Source organism: Oncorhynchus gorbuscha, linkage group LG07 (assembly GCF_021184085.1).
Source record: "Oncorhynchus gorbuscha isolate QuinsamMale2020 ecotype Even-year linkage group LG07, OgorEven_v1.0, whole genome shotgun sequence".
Classification (NCBI taxonomy): domain Eukaryota; kingdom Metazoa; phylum Chordata; class Actinopteri; order Salmoniformes; family Salmonidae; genus Oncorhynchus; species Oncorhynchus gorbuscha.
The window spans coordinates 48,426,891-48,451,277 of NC_060179.1; the positions used below are offsets into that span (position 1 = coordinate 48,426,891).

Here is a 24,387-nt window from a genome sequence, read left to right on the forward strand (position 1 = left end):
CTGTTCTCATGGCAGACCTGGTTGTAGCTAGGTATGTTTGAGTCCATCTGGGACCATTTTCGCAAATATTCAACCTAGTTCACCGCAGAAACGAGGCAATTAACTACAATGACCATAATCCATTGCGCCAGTTTTTTTCCGGCTCGAACATAGATGGATACACTTATGCCTACTATTCTAATTACACACAGAACGCATAAGAACGCATAGATCACATGAAAGGAATGTACACAACACAATGATGAGAGAAAGGGACAGACAATTCGTAAAGTATGCCTTATCTACTTGAAGAACTAGTAAAATGATTATCAGACAGCTCTGCAGCAAGCTTAGGCAGGCTAGCCTAGTTAAAGAGGATGACTAAAGAGTACAGTATGGGGAGCATAGGTGTCTGGCTGTTGGGCTGCTACTGCCTGAGCAGAGACGCCATGATGACTTAAGGAATTAAAATGAATAAAGTCCATATAAAAACTAAGTTAATATACACCTGAAATATTGTACTATTTTATAGTAATTCCCTATTTTTATATTGATGTCTACCCAATGTGGACCCGACAGAGACAATGGAATATTTTCAATGTAAGTTAAATATTTTGGGCTTTGGAATTTACATAAAAAAAAAACACTTTATAATGCAATTCATGTTTAAGAAAGAAAAAGTGAAACCAAAATCCGTGATTATTTTTCAATAGTCGAACCGACCTCAAAGCACGTTAACGTTAATCACTCAGCACTAGATTTGACCTAACCTTAAGTGAAAAAAAAACAGACTGCTATACAATCTGATTTGGCTGAACGCGATACACAATATCCGGGATTAGCATCTAGCCACTCTAGCATGGTGGTGAGAAATGGTTTCACAAAGAACGTACGCATATTTTCCACGTTTTGTCCACAGTCTCGCTATTCAATAAGGTTGAGGAATTCGAAGCCTTGCAGCTTCAATGGGTTGTTTTATGTACGAAACGAGGGATGTCAATGTATTGCCGGCTGCATACAATGCATTGGTACGGTAAACTGACACGACTCAATATCGCCATCAGCCGGCCTTTGGTCTGGAAGAATGATTGAAGTCCAAAGTTTTCAAATCCCATACCAAAACCACAACCACAATTTGTCTAGCTAGAAATATATGCTCTATATTTTGTCCAGCCAGAGGTAATTCATTTTCAGGAACGAGCCCCCGACGGAAGTGAAGTTTGGAAGCTGGCTAGCTAGCATTGCAGTAAAGTTAGTGCCACAACAAGATGATCAACAAGACAGTACGACTTACTTTTGTTTTAAGCCGTTTGTCATCTAGGGAAATACCTTGTGTCTGTCAAAACTGGGCAGAATATAATAGCTAGTTCGCTATATAGCATAACTAGAATAATTCGTGTTCGTCAAGGTGATGCACCTTCACCTTCAGCTCACAGGAAGAAAGTGAAAGTAGCGGCATAGAGTTTCTGAACATACTGATGCCGCGTTCAAAACAACTGGGGAAAATACGAGGTCAAATAATGATGTCCGTGATCTTCAGGTCGGAATTCTAGAAAGAGACCCGAGTTTTTTACACCATGATTTTTTTTAAAGAGGCCAAGTTGCAATTCCGAGTTGGACGACCGTTCAAATCTATTTCTCTAAATCGGAGAGTTCTGTAGTCAGAGATTTCCGAGTTACGAGTTCTCACAGTTGTGGTGAACGCGGCATGTACTGTTTCTGAAGCCATGGGCGAAACAACGCGATATACAGACCAAGCCGAGGCTTGACAAGTGAAACATTCTTCCTCAGTTGTTAATTTTCTGGTAATATAAAGGCATAACCTACATTCGTGCCAATGTTATTACTACAACATGCGTTTCGTGTTGATAACCGCGTAAATTGCTCTCAGACAAGGTAATTTATATATTCGGCTCTAATTACCCCCCCCCCCCCAAAACGAAATACTACTTAGCTGCTAATGTGGCTATCATACAGAACTACACATCTTGTCGCAAGCTGTGACTTAATATGCCAATTCGAGCGTTGCAAAATAAATGTAAACATACATGTTATTAAATTATTTGCTTTAACAAAGGGCGTCTGCGTTGCCAATCGCTAAAATAGGGCTTACGGTCCAGACATACCCTATCCCCTCAAATTAAGTGAACACTTCTGATAACGTATCAAGACGTCTGAGGAGTGTACACGTGCGAGGGAGGATGGAATTATTTAAATATATATATTTTTTTTTTATTCATAATACAGATCAACAACTTACATTCCGACATCATACAAAACAGAACGCAGGTATTAACAAGAAAATACTAAAAGATATTGTAACGACCCTGGGTTTATAAACTCAGAGATTGACCTTGCAGCTCGAGCATGTTTTTGCGGAACAGTCGACAGCGCGCCAGACTTCGGGCTAGAAGGTTGAGGGTTCGACACCTGCTCCCTGCCTGTTTCATTACAATACAAAAAATATAAATGAAAAAAAAAACTATTCTAGTGCAATTGTAATCACTCTGGAAAAAAGAATCGCATTATAATGATTCAGGAAAATGTTACTTGTTGATATTCACAATGGATGTTTTAATAAGATAGTTAAAATCAATCAAAAATGTGTCATTTTTGTTTGTGTATAAAGTATTTGCTGGTGACACTCAGTGATTTATTTAGAATTCAAGGCACACTTAAGTTGCCCCTCACTATAGCTGCACTCCGCCACACTTCTCACTTTTAATGCTTCTATGCTCATCCTTGAAAAATGCCAGGTCTGAAATGGACACCAAAGTCGACATATTGGACAAACAATATTATCTAGGCTAAGTAAAACCGAATAATGTTTTTCTACTGCTCTGCTAACTAACTAGCTAAAGTGTAGTCAGTGACTAGCTAAGACAGTGAAAGGGGACTTAAAATGTTAATGGATTGGACACAGAAGGCTGGATCGCACTGGTGAACGGTAGCTGACAGTGTCTGCTAGAGATAAACGTGCAAGGACTTTGTAGTCTTGCTGAGGGCTTCTGTTGCAAATTAGAATTGTGCATTTTTTTGTCGTAAATTTAGGCAAATATATTGATATTCACCTTGTCCAGACAGAATTACACGGTTATCAAAACGTCACGCCAGGCTAAGCCTATGTTACCGGCCTCAGTCTGTAGCTGAAGTGGCCTGTATTAGTAAAAGGAACGCACACAAGTTTACGTCAGCAAAGATCTGGAGCTTTCTTTATTCTGCAAAATGGTGCGCGCTTGGCCAGAACTTGCTGTTTCTCCTACTACCACAGTGCAATAGCGCCATCTATTGGGCTGATGGACTAATGCTAACGCATGTAAAATATACAATTTAGATGAATTAAGACAAATACATAAACAAATTGGTTAAAAAAAAATAGAAAGTGATGTCTGTTTTTAGTGACTTTGTTTTCAAAACCTTTACACTTACATGAAACACAGACCTTTATATGAAGTAGTTCGAAAATTCCAGATGTAAAAAATTATGGTGAAAAACGATTGGAACCATTACCGGGTTTTATGGGTCCCTTGTGCCGGACAAGGGTCAGAAACTGCTTTTCCAATCTTTAGAATGTACAGTTTAGGTAGGACTCAAAACCTATTTTTAGGTTGTGTTTTATAAATTCACTCTTGAGTAGGGTTGAATATTTTCCTGGTATTTTACAAATGTTCCATCCCGAGAATAAATCCCTTTTCTTCTGGGTAACCTGGTATTTCCTGCCAAAAACGGAAGTGCCATTCAAAAGCATTATAAAGCATATTAATAGGCCTATGTCTGGATTTGATTAGAGTTGTGAGTGAAAATTCAAGCCTGATGCAACCTGAGCCTGATGAGTCATACCTTAATTGCGTTTAATGAGCCCAAACCCAAATGATTGTGCCATTATCCAATACATATATGATATAGACTACTGCACGACAGAAAAACATAAAAGCCCGTAGATGTAGCTAGCTATATGTTCTTGGGTAAATACATTAAACTAGCTCCAGTCTTTTTGACTGTGGACTGTATTACTGCACTGTACTCTATTATATGACTGGAATTACGCACATCGTGCGTTTGCAAAAATGGAGGCAAAAATAAACCTCTTTTCACTTGGTTTATCTGTGATTTCAGATCAAAAGTAGGTTTTGTGTATTGTATTGTTTCAAACTACCGTTTTGTGCATTGCTCTTCTTTCAAACTACCGTTGAGCTCTATTGGCTGCTGTATATAACACTCAGCAAAAAAATAGCTTGCATCCCTCTTCGAATACCTATTGGAAAAAATGTCCTGCGAGCTATTGTAGTCCAAGGACCGTTTTTTTTAGAAGAGGCTAGCAGAGCACAGGTGCATGCATATTGAGCAAGAGACAGAGGCTATAAGTTAGAAAACGTATTATGCATAACCCATCATTCATTTGTTAAATACAGTACATTAGGAAAGTATTCAGACTCCTTCACTTTTTCCACATTTTGTTACATTACAGGCTTATTCTAAAATTGATTAAATCTTTTTTTTCTCACATTCCACACACAATTCCCCATAATGACAAAGCAAAAACAGGTTTTTAGAAATTTTAGCAAATTGATATGTAAATAAGTTGCGCCTTCTTCACGACGCTGTCAGTGTGAGTGGACCAATTCAGTTTGTCTGTGATGTGTATGCCGAGGAACTTAAAACTTGCTACCCTCTCCACTACTGTTCCATCGATGTGGATAGGGGGGTGTTCCCTCTGCTGTTTCCTGAAGTCCACAATCATCTCCTTAGTTTTGTTGACGTTGAGTGTGAGGTTATTTTCCTGACAGCACACTCCGAGGGCCCTCACCTCCTCCCTGTAGGCCATCTCGTCGTTGTTGGTAATCAAGCCTACCACTGTTGTGTCGTCCGCAAACTTGATGATTGAGTTGGAGGCGTGCGTGGCCACGCAGTCGTGGGTGAACAGGGAGTACAGGAGAGGGCTCAGAACGCACCCTTGTGGGGCCCCCGTGTTGAGGATCAGCGGGGTGGAGATGTTGTTGCCTACACTCACCACCTGGGGGCGGCCCGTCAGGATGTCCAGTACCCAGTTGCACAGGGCGGGGTCGAGACCCAGGGTCTCGAGCTTGATGACGAGCTTGGAGGGTACTATGGTGTTGAATGCCGAGCTGTAGTCGATGAACAGCATTCACACATAGGTATTCCTCTTGTCCAGGTGGGTTAGGGCTGTGTGCAGTGTGGTTGAGATTGCATCATCTGTGGACCTATTTGGGCGGTAAGCAAATTGGAGTGGGTCTAGGGTGTCAGGTAGGGTGGAGGTGATATGGTCCTTGACTAGTCTCTCAAAGCACTTCATGATGACGGAAGTGAATGCTACGGAGCGGTAGTCGTTTAGCTCAGTTACCTTAGCTTTCTTGGGAACAGGAACAATGGTGGCCCTCTTGAAGCATGTGGGAACAGCAGACTGGTATAGGGATTGATTGAATATGTCCGTAAACACACCGGCCAGCTGGTCTGCGCATGCTCTGAGGATGAGGCTGGGGATGCCGTCTGGGCCTGCAGCCTTGCGAGGGTTAACACGTTTAAATGTCTTACTCACCTCGGCTGCAGTGAAGGAGAGACCGCATGTTTTCGTTGCAGGCCATGTCAGTGGCACTGTATTGTCCTCAAAGTGGGCAAAAAAGTTATTTAGTCTGCCTGGGAGCAAGACATCCTGGTCCGTGACTGGGCTGGGTTTCTTCTTGTAGTCCGTGATTGACTGTAGACCCTGCCACATGCCTCTTGTGTCTGAGCCGTTGAATTAAGATTCTACTTTGTCTCTGTACTGACGCTTAGCTTGTTTAATAGCCTTGCGGAGGGAATAGCTGCACTGTTTGTATTCGGTCATGTTACCAGACACCTTGCCCTGATTAAAAGCAGTCGTTCGCGCTTTCAGTTTCACGCGAATGCTGCCATCAATCCACGGTTTCTGGTTAGGGAATGTTTTTATCGTTGCTATGGGAACGACCTCTTCAACGCACGTTCTAATGAACTCGCACACCGAATCAGCGTATTCGTCAATATTTTTATCTGACACAATACGAAACATGTCCCAGTCCACGTGATGGAAGCAGTCTTGGAGTGTGGAGTCAGCTTGGTCGGACCAGCGTTGGACAGACCTCAGCGTGGGAGCCTCTTGTTTAAGTTTCTGTCTGTAGGCAGGGATCAACGAAATGGAGTCGTGGTCAGCTTTTCCGAAAGGGGGGCGGGGCAGGGCCTTATATGCGTCGCGGAAGTTAGAGTAACAATGATCCAAGGTTTTACCACCCCTGGTTGCGCAATCGATATGCTGATAAAATTTTAGGGAGTCTTGTTTTCAGATTAGCTTTGTTAAAATCCCCAGTTACAATGAATGCAGCCTCCGGATAAATGGTTTCCAGTTTGCAAAGAGTTCAATAAAGTTCGTTCAGAGCCATCGATGTGTCTGCTTGGGGGGGGGGGTATATACGGCTGTGATTATAATTGAAGAGAATTATTTTGGTAGATAATGCGGTCTACATTTGATTGTGAGGAATTCTAAATCAGGTGAACAGAAGGATTTGAGTTCCTGTATGTTTCTTTCATCACACCATGTCTCGTTAGTCATGAGGCATACGCCCCCGCCACTCTTCTTACCAGAAAGATGTTTGTTTCTGTCGGCGCGATGCGTGGAGAAACCCGTTGGCTGCACCGCCCCGGATAGCGTCTTCCCAGTGAGCCATGTTTCCGTGAAGCAGAGAACGTTACAGTCTCTGATGTCCCTCTGGAATGCTACCCTTGCTCGGATTTCATCAACCTTGTTGTCAAGAGACTGGACATTGGCAAGAAGAATGCTAGGGAGGGGTGCGCGATGTGCCCGTGTCCGGAGTCTGACCAGAAGACCGCTACGTTTCCCTCTTTTACGAAGTCATTTTTTTGGGAGGTCGCTGCATGGAATCAATTCCGTTGACCTGTTTGTAAGGCAGAACACAGGATCCGCGTCGCGGAAAACATATTCTTGGTCGTACTGATGGTGAGTTGACGCTGATCTTATATTCAGTAGTTCTTCTCGACTGTATGTAATGAAACCTAAGATGATCTGGGGTACTGATGTAAGAAATAACACGTAAAAAAAACAAAAAACTGCATAGTTTCCTAGGAAAGCGAAGCGAGGCGGCCATCTCTGTCGGCGCCGGAAGTTGTCCTGGTTCTCTTCATGTGTTATTTTCATGTGTCACTCCAGATGCACTCTAATGTTTTGGTGCAAGCTGAGCACAGTATTTCCTGTCTTAAATTTGATCGATTATTTACGTTTTAGGATACATCAATTTGGATTAGGAACGTTCTTTGAAATGTTTGGACAAAGTTTACAGGTAACTTATTAGATACTTTGTAGGCATGTTGGGCGAGTTGGAACCGGTGTATTTCTGAATCAAACGTGACAAATAAATGGACATTTTGGGGATATAAAGAAGCAAATTATTGAACAAAATTACCTTTTGTGATGTTTATGGGACATTTTGGAGTGCCAACAGAAGAATATCTATAAAGGTAAGGCATGAATTATATCGTTATTTCTGAGTTTTGTGTAGCACCTGCCTGGTTGAAATCTGATTGTCATGTGTTGGTATGCTGGGCGCTGTCCTCAGATAATCGCATGCTCTGCTTTCACCGTAAAGCCTTTTTGAAATCTGACACTGTGGCTGGATTAACAAGAAGTTCATCTTTAAACCGATGTATAACACTTGTATGCTATTTGAATTCTTATTATGAGTGTTTCTGTTTTTGAATTTGGAGCGCTGCAATTTCACTGGTAGTTGTCAAATCGATCCCGCTAAAGGGATTGGCACGCGAAGGGATCCATAAGAAGTTTTAACACTTACAATTTTAGTTAACAATTCAGGAATCTGCCATCTGATTAGCACACACACACACACACACACACACACACACACACACACACACACACACACACACACACACACACACACACACACACACACACACACACACACACACACACACACACACACACACACACACACACACACACACACACACACACACACACACAGGATGTTGTCTCATCTGAACACTGTCTATGGTACAGGGGACTCAAGGGCTCACTCTTCCACCACCTCCTCTGCAACCTGTTAAACAAAGAGTTCCTAATTAGTTAAATACTAATATTAGGGTTTTTAAGGATAGTGTCCTTCCCAAAATCCAAACCAGAATAGAGAAATAAAACATGACTCAATCCAATGCTTAAATGAGGGTAACCTTTGGTGAACACTTCGGGAGGTAGAGCAGGGTTTCTCAAACTATGGGTCAGGACCCAAAGTAGGCCCTGGTTATGTGAGAGGTGGGTCACATTGATAATCACATATACTATTTCTTCTTAGTTTGGGTTGTTGGACAGTTAATTCCTAATTTGGGTCTCGAGCTGAACCTCTGATTTAGAGAATCAGGACATAACACAAATCATGTCACATACACAAAGGTGATGAGAGAGAGAATTCTGTATTGGTCAGGAAGCAGACTGGGAGCAAGACCTCGGCAGAACCCTGACTGGGAAAGATGGTCACCACCTGGGACAAATTATTGTCACTGGCTGTTGGTGTACTTTGTAAGAGCCATTTTGCCAATATGTGGCCGTGAAAACTGCACTGCACAGAAAGCACCCTGAGGATGATTACTTTCTGTATAGCAGTGACATTGGTTGTGATAGCAGTGCCTCAAATTCTGCAATCAAAGGATCAAGGAGGGGAAGCCTTTATCCTGCATCATCAAAAGCCTCTGCACTCACAATGACTAAGGAAGGGATGGCAACTATTTCTGTACACACTCTTGAAGAGAAACTTGTGTTGAAGGAATGAGAGAGAAAACAAACAGAAGGAAAGTACACAGCTTGAACTGGACATCAAATATCTAGAAATACATGCCCTCAATGTTTAAAAGCAGTGAGTAGAGGAGCGACTTGAGATGACATGATAGCTCTCACTAACACAAATTGCTCAATGGCTAACACTGAAACAAAACCCAAACTCTAATTCCATGCCACACTGTAAGGGCTGCATAACTGGTGGCAGGGAAGACAGACGCAGGAGCACAGAACTGGGTAATAACCGGAGCAGTTTAATTATCAAACCCAATGGCATCCAGAACTACAAAATATGGGTACAAAACCCGTCGCGCACCAGTCAAAAATGTGCACAAGCACTTACAACAAACAATTTCACACACAGACATGGGGGGAACAGAGTGTTAAATACACAACAAGTAATGAGGGAAATGTAAACCAGGTGTATGGGAAAACAAGACAAAACAAATGGAAAATGAAAGGTGGATCGGCGATGGCTAGAAGACCGGTGACTTCGACCGCCAAACGCTGGCCGAACAAGGAGAGGAACCGACTTCGGTAGAAGTCGTGACACCCCCCCCAACACCGGCCTCTGGGATGACCCGAAGGGCGAGATGCAGGGCGATCCGGACGGAGACGGGGGAACTCCCGCAGCATTGAAAGGTCCAACACGTCCTCCACCGGAACCCAGCATATCTCCTCCCACTCCACGAGGTACTGAAGGTTGTAACCTGTAACTAACCTCGTTCAGTCTCCTCAGGTCTTTAAATGGCCCCACAAACCACGGCCCCAGCTTTCGGCAGGGCAGGCGAAGGGGAAAGTTTCGGTTCGAGAGCGGTCTGTGTTGGTTTTCTGGCGCACCACGTCCCACTGAAGGTGAACACGAGCAGCGTCCCAGGTCTCCTCCACGCGCCTGAACCAGTCGTCCACCGCAAGAGCCTCGATCTGACTCTGATGCCAAGGCACCAGAACCATACCCTTAAATTTACATGATTAGCTCAATCAGGTAATATTAATTACAGAGAAATTATTTTATAGAATAGCATGTCATATCTCTTAATCCGGCATAGCCAAAGACACAACAGTGTCATACAGCCGGGACAGTGCGTCTGCCTTCACGTTCTGGGAACCTGGTCTGTAAGAGAGGGTGAAAACAAAATGGGTGAAAAACATGGCAAACCTTGCCTGGCGAGGGTTCAGTCTCCTCACCGCCCGGATGTATTCCAGATTACTGTGGTCAGTCCAGATGAGAAAAGGGTGTTTAGCCCCCTCAAGCAAATGTCTCCACGCCTTCAAAGCCTTGATGACAGACAACAGCTCCTGGTCCCCCATGTCATAGTTTCGCTCTGCCGGGCTGAGCTTCCTCGAAAAGAAAGCACAGAGGCGGAGCTCTCGTGCTCACTTTTTGTGCCGTCACCTCCCGATTTACAAACTAAGCACTGGTGCAGGCTAAGAATAGGATATACACACAGAAGGACCAAGGACAATATTAATCCTCCTCCAGACCCCCTGACTCTCCTAGTCCTCTGGCCATTTCTCAATAAGGCCTCAGACCCCCAGAAATATTTGTGCTCAACCATGTATCTGTCAGAGCCCTTGATTCCACCAGTAGACTCATGCCTCTTGTAGAACCCATAAGTCAAACTCTCCTAACGCGAACTGAATATACACCCCATGTATGTAGTTTGATCTGTGAAGATGGTCACTCATTGGAGCAGTGTACAAAAGAAAGGAAATGCACAAGGGGAATATGACCTTTCTACAGGAAGAGGGATCTATTCGGGCTGCTCAGGAACATTGATGCCTGCCTCTCAACCAAACCAATAGCCCTTACTAACCATCAACATGTTGGGGCCAGGAAGCAAATGTAAGAACTGGACATGCTCTGAGGAAGGCGCAATATGAAACATACTCAAGTGGTGTATTAAGACATATTGCAATTATGAATTTTAAAAAAGAAACACCAAGCTTTAACTGTAAATTATATCAAGTGAGTGCTGATCCTTAAGTTTTATCTGAACAATTTAAACTATTTGCTAGACCAGCAGATTAACCCCCCAGAGTCAATTGACACACCGGTGCCTCAATCTAAGTAACATAACAAAAAATCCCCTTCAAAGTCGGTCAGTCAGTTTAAGTTAGAGATGTTTTCTGTTTTGCTCTACGACCCTCACAAGTATGAGGAGACTTGTCTGAAGTCGGTATCCTGCACCTTCTGTTTGGTAGCATCCGAACCGTTTGGGCTACAAACGAATTGGAAAGGGGAAACGAACATGATGATGTTCTGCATTTTACTCTAAAACCCCCACAAGTGTCATGGGACCCGTCTGAAGGTAACCGGTACCGGTTTTTAAAAATGAATGGAAGTACGAAAGTAGTTTTGTGCCTGCCCAAAACAAGGGGTTAAATATGTGTAAAAAATATATATAATTATGTATCTCCTAGATTTAAAGACAAACACTTCAAAACCTTGTTTCTTATGAAAAAAATATTTTACTGTCTTTTTTGCCATTAATGTGTTATTCAGTGCGTTACTACTAAAACCCATACAAAAGGCCAAAATCAATATTTTATCAAATATTTTAAAATAATATTTTTTTATCAATTCTAAATCAAATAGCTAAATAATCCATAGTATGATCATTTGAAAACATATGTCAGCTTAGCACCCCCATCCCCAGAGTCTTAAACTCTAAAGAAATAAGGAGGAAAGGTAAATCTAATTTGATGCATGGAGGAGACATGAAGGAGATGGAGAGGTGTGTCAAAGACAGTCTATCAGTAACCCACGTATCAAGTGGCTAATTAGAACCCTAGGAATGATGTTGCAACTGTGTTCAATGTGCAACTACGCTAGCCCAGTACAGCTTAGCTTGGCTCAGTTCCTGTTCTGTAATGTGAAAATGAACCTGTTTCTGTTTCTTCCCTCCATTTCTTCAGTAGGGCTCCAATGACCTCCACAACTTCAGTATTCTTAACTTTTTGAAAGTTAAGTTGGCATGCTCCTATAGTAACACCATACAGAAGGGGAGTTAGAGACAGGATTGTAGGAACAAATGAGAGAAATGCAACAGAAAAGATATAGTGATGTAGCCTATCATTTAAGAAAAGCAATAGGTCACGATAACATGAGATTTCAGCATGGCTATGACATGGGCAAAGTTACAAAAAACAGGTACTAAAGATTCAGACAGACAGGGTTGCCAAAAACTTTAAATAAATTCCCTGGTTTCCCAGAAATCCTGGTTGGAGGATTACCGACTTCCTGCTTATTCCCTTCTGATTCTGGGAATACTCCAACCGGGATTTCAGGAATACCAGGGATTTTAAGTTGCCGGAACCCTAGACGGACATACATTGAGTATACAAAACAATGCTCTTTCCATGACATAGACTGACCAGCTGAATCCAGGTGAAAGCTTTGATCCTTTATTGATGTCACTTGTTAAATCCACTTCAATCAGTGTAGATGAAGGGGAGTATGGGTTAAAGGAGGATGTTTAAGACTTGAGATAATTGACACATGGATTGTGTATGTGTGCCATTCAGAGGGTGAATGGTAGTAGGTGCCAGGCGCACCGGTTTGTGTCAAGAACTGCAACGCTACTGTGGTTTTCACGCTCAACAGTTTCCAGTGTGTATCAAGAATAGTCCACCACCCAAAGGACTTCCAGCCAACTGGACACAACTGGGGGAAGCATTGGAGTCAACATTGACCAGCATTCCTGTGGAAAGCTTTTGACACTTTGTAGAGTCCATGCCCCGGCGAATTGAGGCTGTTCAATATTAGGAAGATGTTCTTAATGTTTTGTACAGTCAGTGTAGGTTAGTATTGAACCTACTGGTTATTAACCTGTAAATCACCAGGTCCTGGAAGGACCGCTTCTCCTTCCTCCCTCTCAAGCTGTAGTGTTTGAGGACATCATTGGTAGCCTGTGGCGGATTTAGGCATAGGCGACATGGGCAGCTGCCCAGGGCGGCATCTTGCCAGGGGCGGCATGGGGCGCCACACAATATTTATTATTTTAAATACAAATAAATAAATAACAATATATTCTGAATGGTGACAATCGGTTGCGCTTGGTTTTCTATCATTCATTTGCACGTCACGTCAATGATATCATTTTACCATGTGGGACTGTGGGTCAATTAACCTTGTCGGAGTGGATGCCCTGATTCTAATTTGTGAGCCAGGCAGGCTACTGCCTGGGAAGGTCTCCCACTCAGAAGTACGAGATGGGGAGGAAGCGGGGTAGGTTATATATAATAATAATAATATATGCCATTTAGCAGACGCTTTTATCCAAAGCGACTTACAGTCATGTGTGCATACATTCTACGTATGGGTGGTCCCGGGGATCGAACCCACTACCCTGGCGTTACAAGCGCCATGCTCTACCAACTGAGCTACAGAAGGACCACTGGAAGCCCGAGGTAGGGGGAGCGGGGGAATCTATCAAATAGCGCACCTCTAACTTTGTACAGTGCTAATGCAATTAGTAATGCAATTAGTTGTGAAATTGAGTTTGCGTGCAATAGTGCAATAATCAAGTTCTCTTCTTTACAAGTGTGTTATTTGTGTATTTGTGTGATATAGGATTTGTGCAATTTATTTGTGTGTTTTTCGGGTAATCGTGTAGTAATTAAATTCTCTTTTTTATTAGTATTTATATACTACAATTTGTTTCTATTGGTCTTTGTTACTTCTTTTTGATATGTTTGAGTCTTATTTTTGTATATATACTGTACATATTTAGATGAGCAAAGTCAGAGCGGCATAGACTAAAATACAGTAGAATACAGTACATACATAATTATTAAAGTGACTAGTGTTCCAATTATTAAAGTGGCCAGTGATTTCAAGTTTATGTATATAGGGCAGCAGCCTCTAAGGTGCTAATGATGGCTTTTAACAGTCTGATGGCCTTGAGATAGAAGCTGTTTCAGTCTCTCTGTCCCAGCTTTGATGCACCTGAACTGACCTAGGCTTCTGGATGATAGCGGGGTGAACAGGCAGTGGATCGGGTGGTTGTTGTCCTTGATGATTTTTTGGGCCGTCCTATGACATCGGTGATACAGCCCAACAGGATGCTCTCAATTGCGCATCTTTAAAAATTTGTGAGGTTTTTAGGTGCTGAGCCAAATTTCTTCAGCCTACTGAGGTTGAAGAGCCGCTGTTGTGCCTTATTCACCACACTGTCTGTGTGGGTGGACCATTTCAGTTTGTCAGTGATGTGCACGCCGAGGAAGCTTTCCACCTTCGCCACTGCGGTCTCATCGATATGGAGAGGGGGGTGCTCCAGGCCCGGACTCGGGCATGGCTAACCATGGAGATCCTTCCAATCTTCACCGAGTTAGGTAAATGTGCTTTTAGTTTAAAGTTGGTGGAGTTGGTGCCTCTAGGGAAATTCAAGCGGATGTTTGAGGGCCTTTTTACTGTTACTGCTTTTTGTGTTTTGTGTCTGCTTTTCATGTATTGTGTAATTGATGTGTATATAGATACTGTATATACAGTATAGTGTAATTGTTGTTTTTTGATGTATTCATGCAGGGCTCATCTGCGAAAGAGACTGTGGTCCCAGCATGACTCCCTGATTAAATGAAGGTTAAATAAAAAATACATTTAAAAGGGGGTGGGTCCTCCTGGGTCCTGGTGTCTTGTAACAGACAGGGTTGATCTGTCTGTCACAATCGAGAGCTAAGTTTATCATTGCCAGAGGCACTACAACCAGAGACTGTCTAGGAGATCCTGCCTCTCTTTACTGCTGCCTGGGCTTTTGCTCTCTCTTGGGGCTAATATTCACTTCACTCAAGCTACCTTTTAGTTTTTTCCCTGAGTACTTTGGGTAAGAAGAAAGGTTACGAAGATGCAGTCCTGCGCCAGGTGTGGGTTTGTGGTGTACCCAGCGGAGAAGATCAATTGTATTGATCAGGTAAGACAGAGTTACTCCCATACTTTACCTCTAGTTGGATTTCAACTCTATATCTGACATGGTTTTGTTGTCTTCCCATAACCATGTGTGTGAGGTGTATAATTTTGTTTCAAACTAGACTGGTTTAAGACTACCAAGAATCACTCTGTGGCCCTGATTTCGCCTTCTAAAAGGTTTAAGGCAAAGAATGAATTTAACATATTCATCATCTGACTGCTATTGCTCCTTCATAGTTCATACTGTCAAAGTGGCATGGTTTGCATTGTGAGCAAGTATATGTTTAAAATCGCATTCTCTTGGTCTATGATGTCAGACATCCATTTAGGTCAATTCAAAGCACTCTTCACTGTGTTTCTTTACAATAATTTAGATTGGAGTCATAATTCCTAGATCAGAACCCAGGATTTTATGTGTGTAACACACTTGTGTTTTTTCCCCTTTTCTCAGAACTGGCACAAAGCATGCTTTCACTGTGACGTCTGTAAAATGGTGCTCACAGCCAAGAACTTTGTTAGCCACAAGAAGCGGCCATACTGCTCTGTGTAAGTAGAAAGGTGTTATTTCACTTTTTTACGGAGGTTTCTTTCACTGTTTAGGGGATTTATAGGGATAGTTCCCTCCAAAATCAAAGTTTGTTACGCGTTTTCAGACCTCAACAGTGGTCTATGAGTCCACATCCCTCGCCATCGGTGTAGATAAAGCCCTTTGCCTCAATCCCAAATGAATGGGGAAATTAGGCACTGAATGAAATGAGGAAGCTGTTTGGATGATAGTACTTTAAAGTACTATGATTGTTGTCATTTGAGTCATTCCACCAAAAAAGAAAACGTTTGAATTCAACATTCTGTCATAAAGAGCACATGTTCAACTTTATATAATCAAAAATTTGGCCTGTCTCTCTATGGGTAAAAGGGTTGACATATGCTTGAACTACTCAGTTTTCCACCACAAAACACCAGTAAATGCCCAAAAAGTATAGAACCAGCTCACCTGCTTTTACATTATGATTTGACTATTTATTCAATGCATCCTTTGAAAAAATATTTTAATAGGATTAGTTTCACCATATTAAAATAAGAGTGCAGTTCACGTACCAGGGTGGACCTTAAAATGGGGGACAGACATATGTGAATCACTAATCACATGAAATAAATAATCATCTTCAGAAATGACTTGCTCAAAACAACAAAAATAACTAGGGCTTTACAATGATGTTGAGAAATCTTGTGGTTAATCTTGTGCCACAATTCTTTATTCATATAAAAAATTGGATTTGTTGAATTCTCCATGTGATCTATTTTAAAGGGCACTTCATTTAATGTGACAGGCTTTTAAAATGCAATATTGGTGCACGAGTATGCAAAAGGCAGTAATTTTGTTGAATGACCCATTCAGCATCTTTAGCGTTCTAGTCCCATGTCACTGGAGTTGTATTTGTAAATGGCTACGAGTATGGACTAAACCAAAAGTGAGATTCTTAAAATGGGTTGATGATGACCTCTCACCTCTAATCCCTCAGACACAATCCAAGAAACAATATGTTCACCAGTGTCTATGAGACCCCCATCAATGCCAAGAAGCAAGCCATTGCCAGCAGTAAGGTGAGTCAGCAATGATGTCACACCAACATGCAGCAAAAGTCCCAGTTACTGGTTCTAGATGTATCAGGAATCAAGAAGTTGTTTTTTTAGACTTCGCATGCAGGACCTTGTATTCTACTTCAACATGGCTATTGAACTTGACATGTGCGTGTCATTATTCTAGAATAGCGGTTTGAAACAGCTCCCCCTCCTCCACTCAATTGACAGTGGAACTTAGGTGTGCTGGGCTTGAAATGACTCAATGACTCTCACCGCACATTTCACATGAGTTAGTCATTCACTGTAGTCATCGCGCATGGTATTGTGGAAGTATGACTACATGAGTACACTGGTGTACACACAGCATGTGGCATTGTGAATAATGGTAGTCATTCTGATTGTTACGGCTCACGAGTTGATACATAGATAAGACATAAATAGACACCATGGAGGATTTTGGTTGGGTAATGTAATGGATGGGTAAAGGATGTCACATTGATGGCTTGTTGTAATTTTGAAAAAACTGCTGTCCAGTAATGAAGCTAATTTCAATGTTTTGTATTCCTATACTTGACCGAAACCAGAGACAGCAGTATGCAGATTAGTTTATTTTTGTTGTGTTTTTTTAATAGTTGATACATTGTAACCTGTATTCTTGCAGTGAAGGAAGAAATATGTTTTTGACCTACTGGTATCCCTGTATTTGATTTATTTAGTAGGGCTCAATGATCCTAAACAGTCGTTTTGATAGAATTGAGAACGTTAACCTGCATTATGCAGTTCTAAACAGAAGGGGTTTCTCCTTTATACTGGTCTTTTTGTTCCAGAATATAAGAACCAGTTACTAAAAAGAGCGACATGTAGCCACTGCATTTTACCTGCTGTGGAACTTTCAAAGTGTGGAGGCTGCAAATAGTGTGTTCACATGGAGCCACTGTATTTCACCTGCTGTGGAACTTTCAAAGTGTGGAGGCTACAAATAGTGTGTTCACATGGAGCCACTGTATTTTACCTGCTGTGGAACTTTCAAAGTGTGGAGGCTGCAAATAGTGTGTTCACATGGAGCCACTGTATTTTACCTGCTGTGGAACTTTCAAAAATTGTGGAGGCTGCAAATAGTGTGTTCACATGGAGCCACTGTATTTTACCTGCTGTGGAACTTTCAAAGTGTGGAGGCTGCAAATAGTGTGTTCACATGGAGCCAACATGATATAGGCAAATAAACTGTACATTTATTATGCTTGTCAACGAGAAATGCAGTTTTCCCCTCTTTATGAAAGAAAGAGAGTCGTAAGACATAAACTGAACAAGTTCCACAGACACAGTGACTAACAGAAATGGAATGTGTCCCTGAACAAAGTAAGCATTTCACTGTAAGGTCTACCTGTTGTATTCTGCGCACGTGAGAAATAAACTTTGATTTGATTTGATTTCGGAGAGCTTTGGGCCCATGTTGACAGCATAGGTTTGGAATGGTGTGCATGACTATCTATTTCTGTGGCTGTGACAGAGACACGGCACCCCTTGCTGCCCTAGTTTATGTTTCAGGAGGTTAAAATTATACCTTCAGGAAAACAGCCTCTCCTCGCCTCCTCTCCACCCCCCCAGCACTCCACCTGTCCCTGTCTGTCTGCATGTTTGGTCTGAATGTCTGTCTGGCACTCAGTCTCCCTTCAGCTTTTTTTGCCTTTGTTAGTCATAGAATATTGCCATGGCTAACATTCCTGCTAGCAAGACTACATTGAGTAAAATAAACTCTACAAAAAAAGAAAAGTCCTCTCACTGTCAACTGCGTTTATTTTGAGCAAACTTAACATGTGTAAATATTTGTATGAACATGACAAGATTCAACAACTGAGTCATAAACTGAACGAGTTCCACAGACACAGTCACTAACAGAAATGGAATAATGTGTTCCTGAACAAAGGGAGGGGGGTTAAAATCAAAAGTAACAGTCAGTATCTGGTGTGGCCACCAGCTGAATTAAGTACTGCAGTGCATGTCCTCCCCATGGACTGCACCAGATTTGCCAGTTCCTGCTGTGAGATGTTACCCCACTCTTCCACCAAGGCAACTGAAAGTTCCCTGACATTTTTGGGGGGAATGACCCTAGCCCTCACCCTCTGATCCAACAGGTCCCAGACGTGCTCAATGGGATTGAGATCCGGGCTCTTCGCTGGACATGGCTGAACACGGACATCCCTGTCTTGCAGGAAATCATGAACAGAACGAGCAGTATGGCTGGTGGCATTGTCATGCTGGAGGGTCATGTCAGAATGAGCCTGCAGGAAGGGTACCACATGAGGAAGGAGGATGTCTTCCCTATAATGCACAGCGTTGAGATTGCCTGCAATGACAACAAGCTCAGTCCGATGATGCTGTGACACACCGCCCCAGACCATGACGGACCCTCCACCTGCAAATCGAACCCGCTCCAGAGAACAGGCCTCGGTGTAACACTCATTCCTTTGACAATAAAAGCAAATCCGACGATCACCCCTGGTGAGACAAAACCGCGACTCGTCAGTGAATAGCACTTTTTGCCAGTCCTGTCTGGTCCAGCGACCAGGTGCTGCCATTGAGTTAAATGTGACCTACCGGCTCAAATCGGTCTTATGTAGCAAATTTGAAATTGTGTTTTTTACATTGGATAAAAGTAGAGAGAGCTACAAAACTGTATATCATACACTACAGTTGAGGAACAATGGGAAAGTAATTTTGCTTTGAAAGTTGATAAACTTGTAAACTCACTTTTGAGAAAATGGCCTTGAATGTTTTGGTACTACTATTGGAGCACCCTTTTTGTCTACACCCATTCAGCATCGTTCACACACTCTTAAGCTTTAGCCCCACCCATCTCTTTAAGGGTCGATCTGAAACTGTGCTCGCAGGTTGTCTGTTTGTAAATTCAGAGTGTTTCACTCTCGGAGTGTTCAGAGCACACACTGGACGCTCTGGTCGATGAGTAGGGTTGATCAGAACGTCCTGACCTCATTACAGCAGTCAAGCACCCAAGCTTACTGGTTAACATTGACTAGCTTGCTAGCTACTTCCAGACACAAATCCCAATCTGACAATTTTACTTGACCTAGCAGAGCTGGTTAGGTTGTTTTCATGTTATCCAGAGCATTGGTGACTGGAACTGTGCTACTGGCAACAATTATGATTTTTTTGCAGAATTTTACTGTCACTGGCCATAATCAACAGGTGTTGAGCTTTCGTAAAACCACCAGTTATTCTGCGCTCTGGCACACTCAGATGAGAGTCTTTTGTTAAGACATGTAGCTAGCTAAGTAAACAATGAACCATAATCCCAACTCATGACGCTACGACACTGCATGAATCTGCAGGTAGCTAACCAACCAGGTTCAATGTTAGCTAGCTAACATTAGGCTATAACTGGTCAAGCAAATGGCTCTGAGATACAAATAATGAGATCATACACATTACGTTAGCTAGCGAGCCAGCCAGCTAACGTTGGCTAGCTAGCTAACCGTACACTACCTTGAAATGAAAAGACTTTATGACAAAATTAGAAATGTGTCATATCTGAAAATGGACAAAAGGAACACCTACGTGAGAATACTGTTCATTGACAACAGCTCAGCGATCAACACCATAGTGCCCTCAAAGCTCATCACTTAGCTTAGAACCCTGGGACTAAACAACTCCCTCTGCAACTGGATGACACAACAGTGGTAGGCTGGATCACCGGCAACAATGAGACAGCCTATAGGGCGGAGTCAGAGACCTGGCAGTGTGTTGCCAGGAAAACAACCTCTCCCTCAACGTGATCAAGACAAAGGAGATAATCATGGACTACAGTAAAAGGAGGGCCGAACACGCCCCCATTCTCATCAACGGGCGGGGCTGTAGTGGAGCCGGTTGAGAGCGTCAAGTTCCTCGGTGTCCACATCACCAACAAACTAACATGGTCTAAACACAACAAGACAAGTCTTGAAGAGGGCATGACAAAGCTCAGGAGACTGAAAAGATTGAAAAGATTTAGCATAGGTCCTCAAATCCTCAAAAAATTCTACAGCTGCACCATCGAGAGTGTACTGGTTGCATCACCACCTGGTATGGCAACTTCTCGGCCTCCAACCGCAAGGCAGTACAGAGGGTAGTTCATCACTGGGGCCAAGCTTCCTACCATCCAGGACCTCTATACCAGTCGGTGTCAGAGGAAGGCCCTAAAAATAGCCAAAGTGTTATGCTGGTGAATGAGGACCCAAAAGCGACTTAACGGAAACAGAGTCTTTATTCACGTCTTAAACAAAAGTGATAATCCTAATGCAAAAACAGAAAAACTGAAATCCACTCGTCAGTAGAGAGGAATGACTGAAGACGCGACCACAGACTGCAGGTCGCTACGGGAAGGCACCGGCCGTAGCTGACTTTGACACCTGCTCAAACGCAGCATCTGAAGAAGGTAAAACACGACAGGACGGAACAAGGACACAGAACAGCGAACATCAAGCAAGGATCCGACAAGGACAGAAGCGGAAAACAGAGGGAGAAATAGTGACTCTAATCAGAGGGCAAAATAGGGGACAGGTCTGAAAAGAGTAAATGAGGTAGTTAGGAGAATGAGGAACAGCTGGGAGCAGGAACGGAACGATAGAGAGAGAGAGCGAGAGAGGGAGAGAGGGAGGGGGAGAGAGGGATAGAAAGAGAGAAAGAACCTAATAAGACCAGCAGAGGGAAACGAATAGAAGGGAAGCACAGAGACAAGACATGATAATCAATGACAAAACATGACAGTACCCCCCCACTCACCGAGCGCCTCCTGGCGCACTCGAGGAGGAACCCTGGCGGCAACGGAGGAAATCATCAATCAACGAACGGTCCAGCACGTCCCGAGATGGAACCCAACTCCTCTCCTCAGGACCGTAACCCTCCCAATCCACTAAGTACTGGTGACCACGTCCCCGAGAACGCATGTCTATGATCTTCCGTACCTTGTAAATAGGTGCGCCCTCGACAAGGACGGGGGTGGGGAGGGAAGACGAACGGGGGCGCGAAGAAAAGGCTTGACACAGGAGACATGGAAGACAGGGTGGACGCGACGAAGATGTCGCGGAAGAAGCAGTCGCACAGCGACAGGATTGACGACCTGAGAGACACGGAATGGACCAATGAACCGCGGAGTCAACTTGCGAGAAGCTGTCGTAAGGGGAAGGTTACGAGTGGAAAGCCACACTCTCTGACCGCGACAATACCTAGGACTCTTAATCCTACGTTTATTGGCGGCTCTCACAGTCTGCGCCCTGTAACGGCAAAGTGCAGACCTGACCCTCCTCCAGGTGCGCTCACAACGTTGGACAAAAGCCTGAGCGGAGGGAACGCTGGACTCGGCGAGCTGGGACGAGAACAGAGGAGGCTGGTACCCAAGACTACTCTGAAACGGAGATAGCCCGGTAGCAGACGAAGGAAGCGAGTTGTGAGCGTATTCTGCCCAGGGGAGCTGTTCTGCCCAAGATGCAGGGTTTCTAAAAGAAAGGCTACGTAATATGCGACCAATCGTCTGATTGGCCCTTTCTGCTTGACCGTTAGACTGGGGATGAAAACCGGAAGAGAGACTGACGGAAACACCAATCAAACGACAGAACTCCCTCCAAAACTGTGACGTGAATTGCGGACCTCTGTCTGAAACGGCGTCTAACGGGAGGCCATGAATTCTGAACACATTCTCAATGATGATTTGTGCCGTCTCCTTAGCGGAAGGAAGCTTAGCGAGGGGAATGAAATGTGCCGCCTTAGAGAACCTATCGACAACCGTAAGAATCACAGTCTTCCCCGCAGACGAAGGCAGACCGGTAATAAAGTCTAAGGCGATGTGAGACCATGGTCGAGAAGGAATGGGAAGCGGTCTGAGACGACCGGCAGGAGGAGAGTTACCTGACTTAGTCTGCGCGCAGTCCGAACAAGCAGCCACGAAACGGCGCGTGTCACGCTCCTGAGTAGGCCACCAAAACCGCTGGCGAATAGAAGCAAGCGTGCCCCGAACGCCGGGGTGGCCAGCTAACTTGGCAGAGTGAGCCCACTGAAGAACAGCCAGACGAGTAGAGACAGGAACGAAAAGAAGGTTACTAGGACAAGCGAGCGGCGACGCAGTGTGAGTGAGTGCTTGCTTTACCTGTCTCTCAATTCCCCAGACAGTCAACCCGACAACACGCCCTTCAGGGAGAATCCCCTCGGGGTCGGTAGAAGCCACAGAAGAACTAAAGAGACGGGATAAGGCATCAGGCTTGGTGTTCTTATTACCCGGGCGATAAGAAATCACGAACTCGAAACGAGCGAAAAACAACGCCCAACGAGCTTGACGTGCATTAAGTAGTTTAGCAGAACGGATGTACTCAAGGTTCTTATGGTCAGTCCAAACGACAAAAGGAACGGTCACCCCCTCCAACCACTGTCGCCATTCGCCTAGGGCTAAGCGGATGGCGAGCAGTTCGCGGTTACCCACATCATAGTTGCGTTCCGATGGCGACAGGCGATGAGAAAAATAAGCGCAAGGATGGACCTTTTCGTCAGAATGGAAGCGCTGGGATAGAATGGCTCCCACGCCCACCTCTGAAGCGTCAACCTCGACAATGAATTGTTTAGTGACGTCAGGAGTAACAAGGATAGGAGCGGATGTAAAACGCTTCTTGAGGATATCAAAACCTACCTGGGCGGAACCGGACCACTTAAAGCACGTCTTGACAGAAGTAAGAGCTGTGAGAGGGGCAGCAACTTGACCGAAATTACGAATGAAACGCCGATAGAAATTAGCGAAACCTAGAAAGCGCTGCAACTCGACACGTGACTTTGGAACGGGCCAATCACTGACAGCCTGGACCTTAGCGGGATCCATCTGAATGCCTTCAGCGGAAATAACAGAACCGAGAAATGTGACAGAGGAGACATGAAAGGCGCACTTCTCAGCCTTCACGTAGAGACAATTCTCTAAAAGGCGCTGGAGTACACGTCGAACGTGCTGAACATGAATCTCGAGTGACGGTGAAAAAATCAGGATATCGTCAAGGTAGACGAAAACAAAGATGTTCAGCATGTCTCTCAGTACATCATTAACTAATGCCTGAAAGACAGCTGGAGCATTAGCGAGACCGAACGGCAGAACCCGGTATTCAAAATGCCCTAACGGAGTGTTAAACGCCGTTTTCCACTCGTCCCCCTCTCTGATGCGCACGAGATGGTAAGCGTTACGAAGGTCCAACTTAGTAAAGAACCTGGCTCCCTGCAGAATTTCGAAGGCTGACGACATAAGGGGAAGCGGATAACGATTCTTAACCGTTATGTCATTCAGCCCTCGATAATCCACGCAGGGGCGCAGAGTACCGTCCTTCTTCTTAACAAAAAAACCCCCCGCTCCGGCGGGAGAGGAAGAAGGCACCACGGTACCTGCGTCGAGAGAAACAGACAAATAATCCTCGAGAGCCTTACGTTCGGGAACCGACAGAGAGTATAGTCTACCCCGAGGGGGAGTGGTCCCCGGAAGGAGATCAATACAACAATCATACGACCGGTGAGGAGGAAGGGAGTTGGCTCTGGACCGACTGAAGACCGTGCGCAGATCATGATATTCCTCCGGCACTCCTGTCAAATCACCAGGTTCCTCCTGAGAAGAGGGGACAGAAGAAACAGGAGGGATAGCAGACATTAAACACTTCACATAACAAGAAACGTTCCAGGATAGGATAGAATTACTAGACCAATTAATAGAAGGATTATGACATACTAGCCAGGGATGACCCAAAACAACAGGTGTAAAAGGTGAACGAAAAATCAAAAAGGAAATGGTCTCACTGTGGTTACCAGATACTGTGAGGGTTAAAGGTAGTGTCTCACATCTGATACTGGGGAGAAGACTACCATCTAAGGCGAACATGGGCGTGGGCTTCCCTAACTGTCTGAGAGGAATGTCATGTTTCCGAGCCCATGCTTCGTCCATAAAACAACCCTCAGCCCCAGAGTCAATCAAGGCACTGCAGGAAGCAGCCGAACCGGTCCAGCGTAGATGGACCGACAAGGTAGTACAGGATCTTGATGGAGAGACCTGAGTAGTAGCGCTCAC

General features: G+C 43.9%; 2 protein-coding genes across 6 annotated transcripts in view; one reads left to right on the forward strand and one right to left on the reverse strand.

Annotated features, from left to right (window-relative positions):
• The window catches only part of casp7 (caspase 7, apoptosis-related cysteine peptidase), a 37,015-nt gene extending 26,926 nt beyond the window's left edge, over positions 1 to 10,089 (reverse strand). Inside the window, exon 1 of one of the 2 annotated variants that reach the window (XM_046356520.1) lies at positions 9,975 to 10,089. The gene's annotated coding sequence lies outside the window, so the exon portion shown is untranslated. Of the gene's footprint in view, positions 1 to 1,273; positions 1,575 to 9,974 lie in introns of those variants that run through there. The other variant, XM_046356519.1, reaches the window with a different exon arrangement.
• A 4,413-nt stretch (positions 10,090 to 14,502) lies between these two features.
• The window catches only part of LOC124039944 (nebulin-related anchoring protein), a 107,449-nt gene continuing 97,564 nt past the window's right edge, over positions 14,503 to 24,387 (forward strand). For all 4 annotated transcript variants that reach the window (XM_046356525.1, XM_046356526.1, XM_046356527.1 and 1 more), the window contains exons 1-3: positions 14,503 to 14,727; positions 15,175 to 15,269; positions 16,247 to 16,328. In XM_046356525.1, coding sequence (XP_046212481.1) covers positions 14,662 to 14,727; positions 15,175 to 15,269; positions 16,247 to 16,328 — 243 coding nt within the window. In that variant the 5' untranslated portion in view covers positions 14,503 to 14,661. The remainder of the gene's footprint in view (positions 14,728 to 15,174; positions 15,270 to 16,246; positions 16,329 to 24,387) is intronic.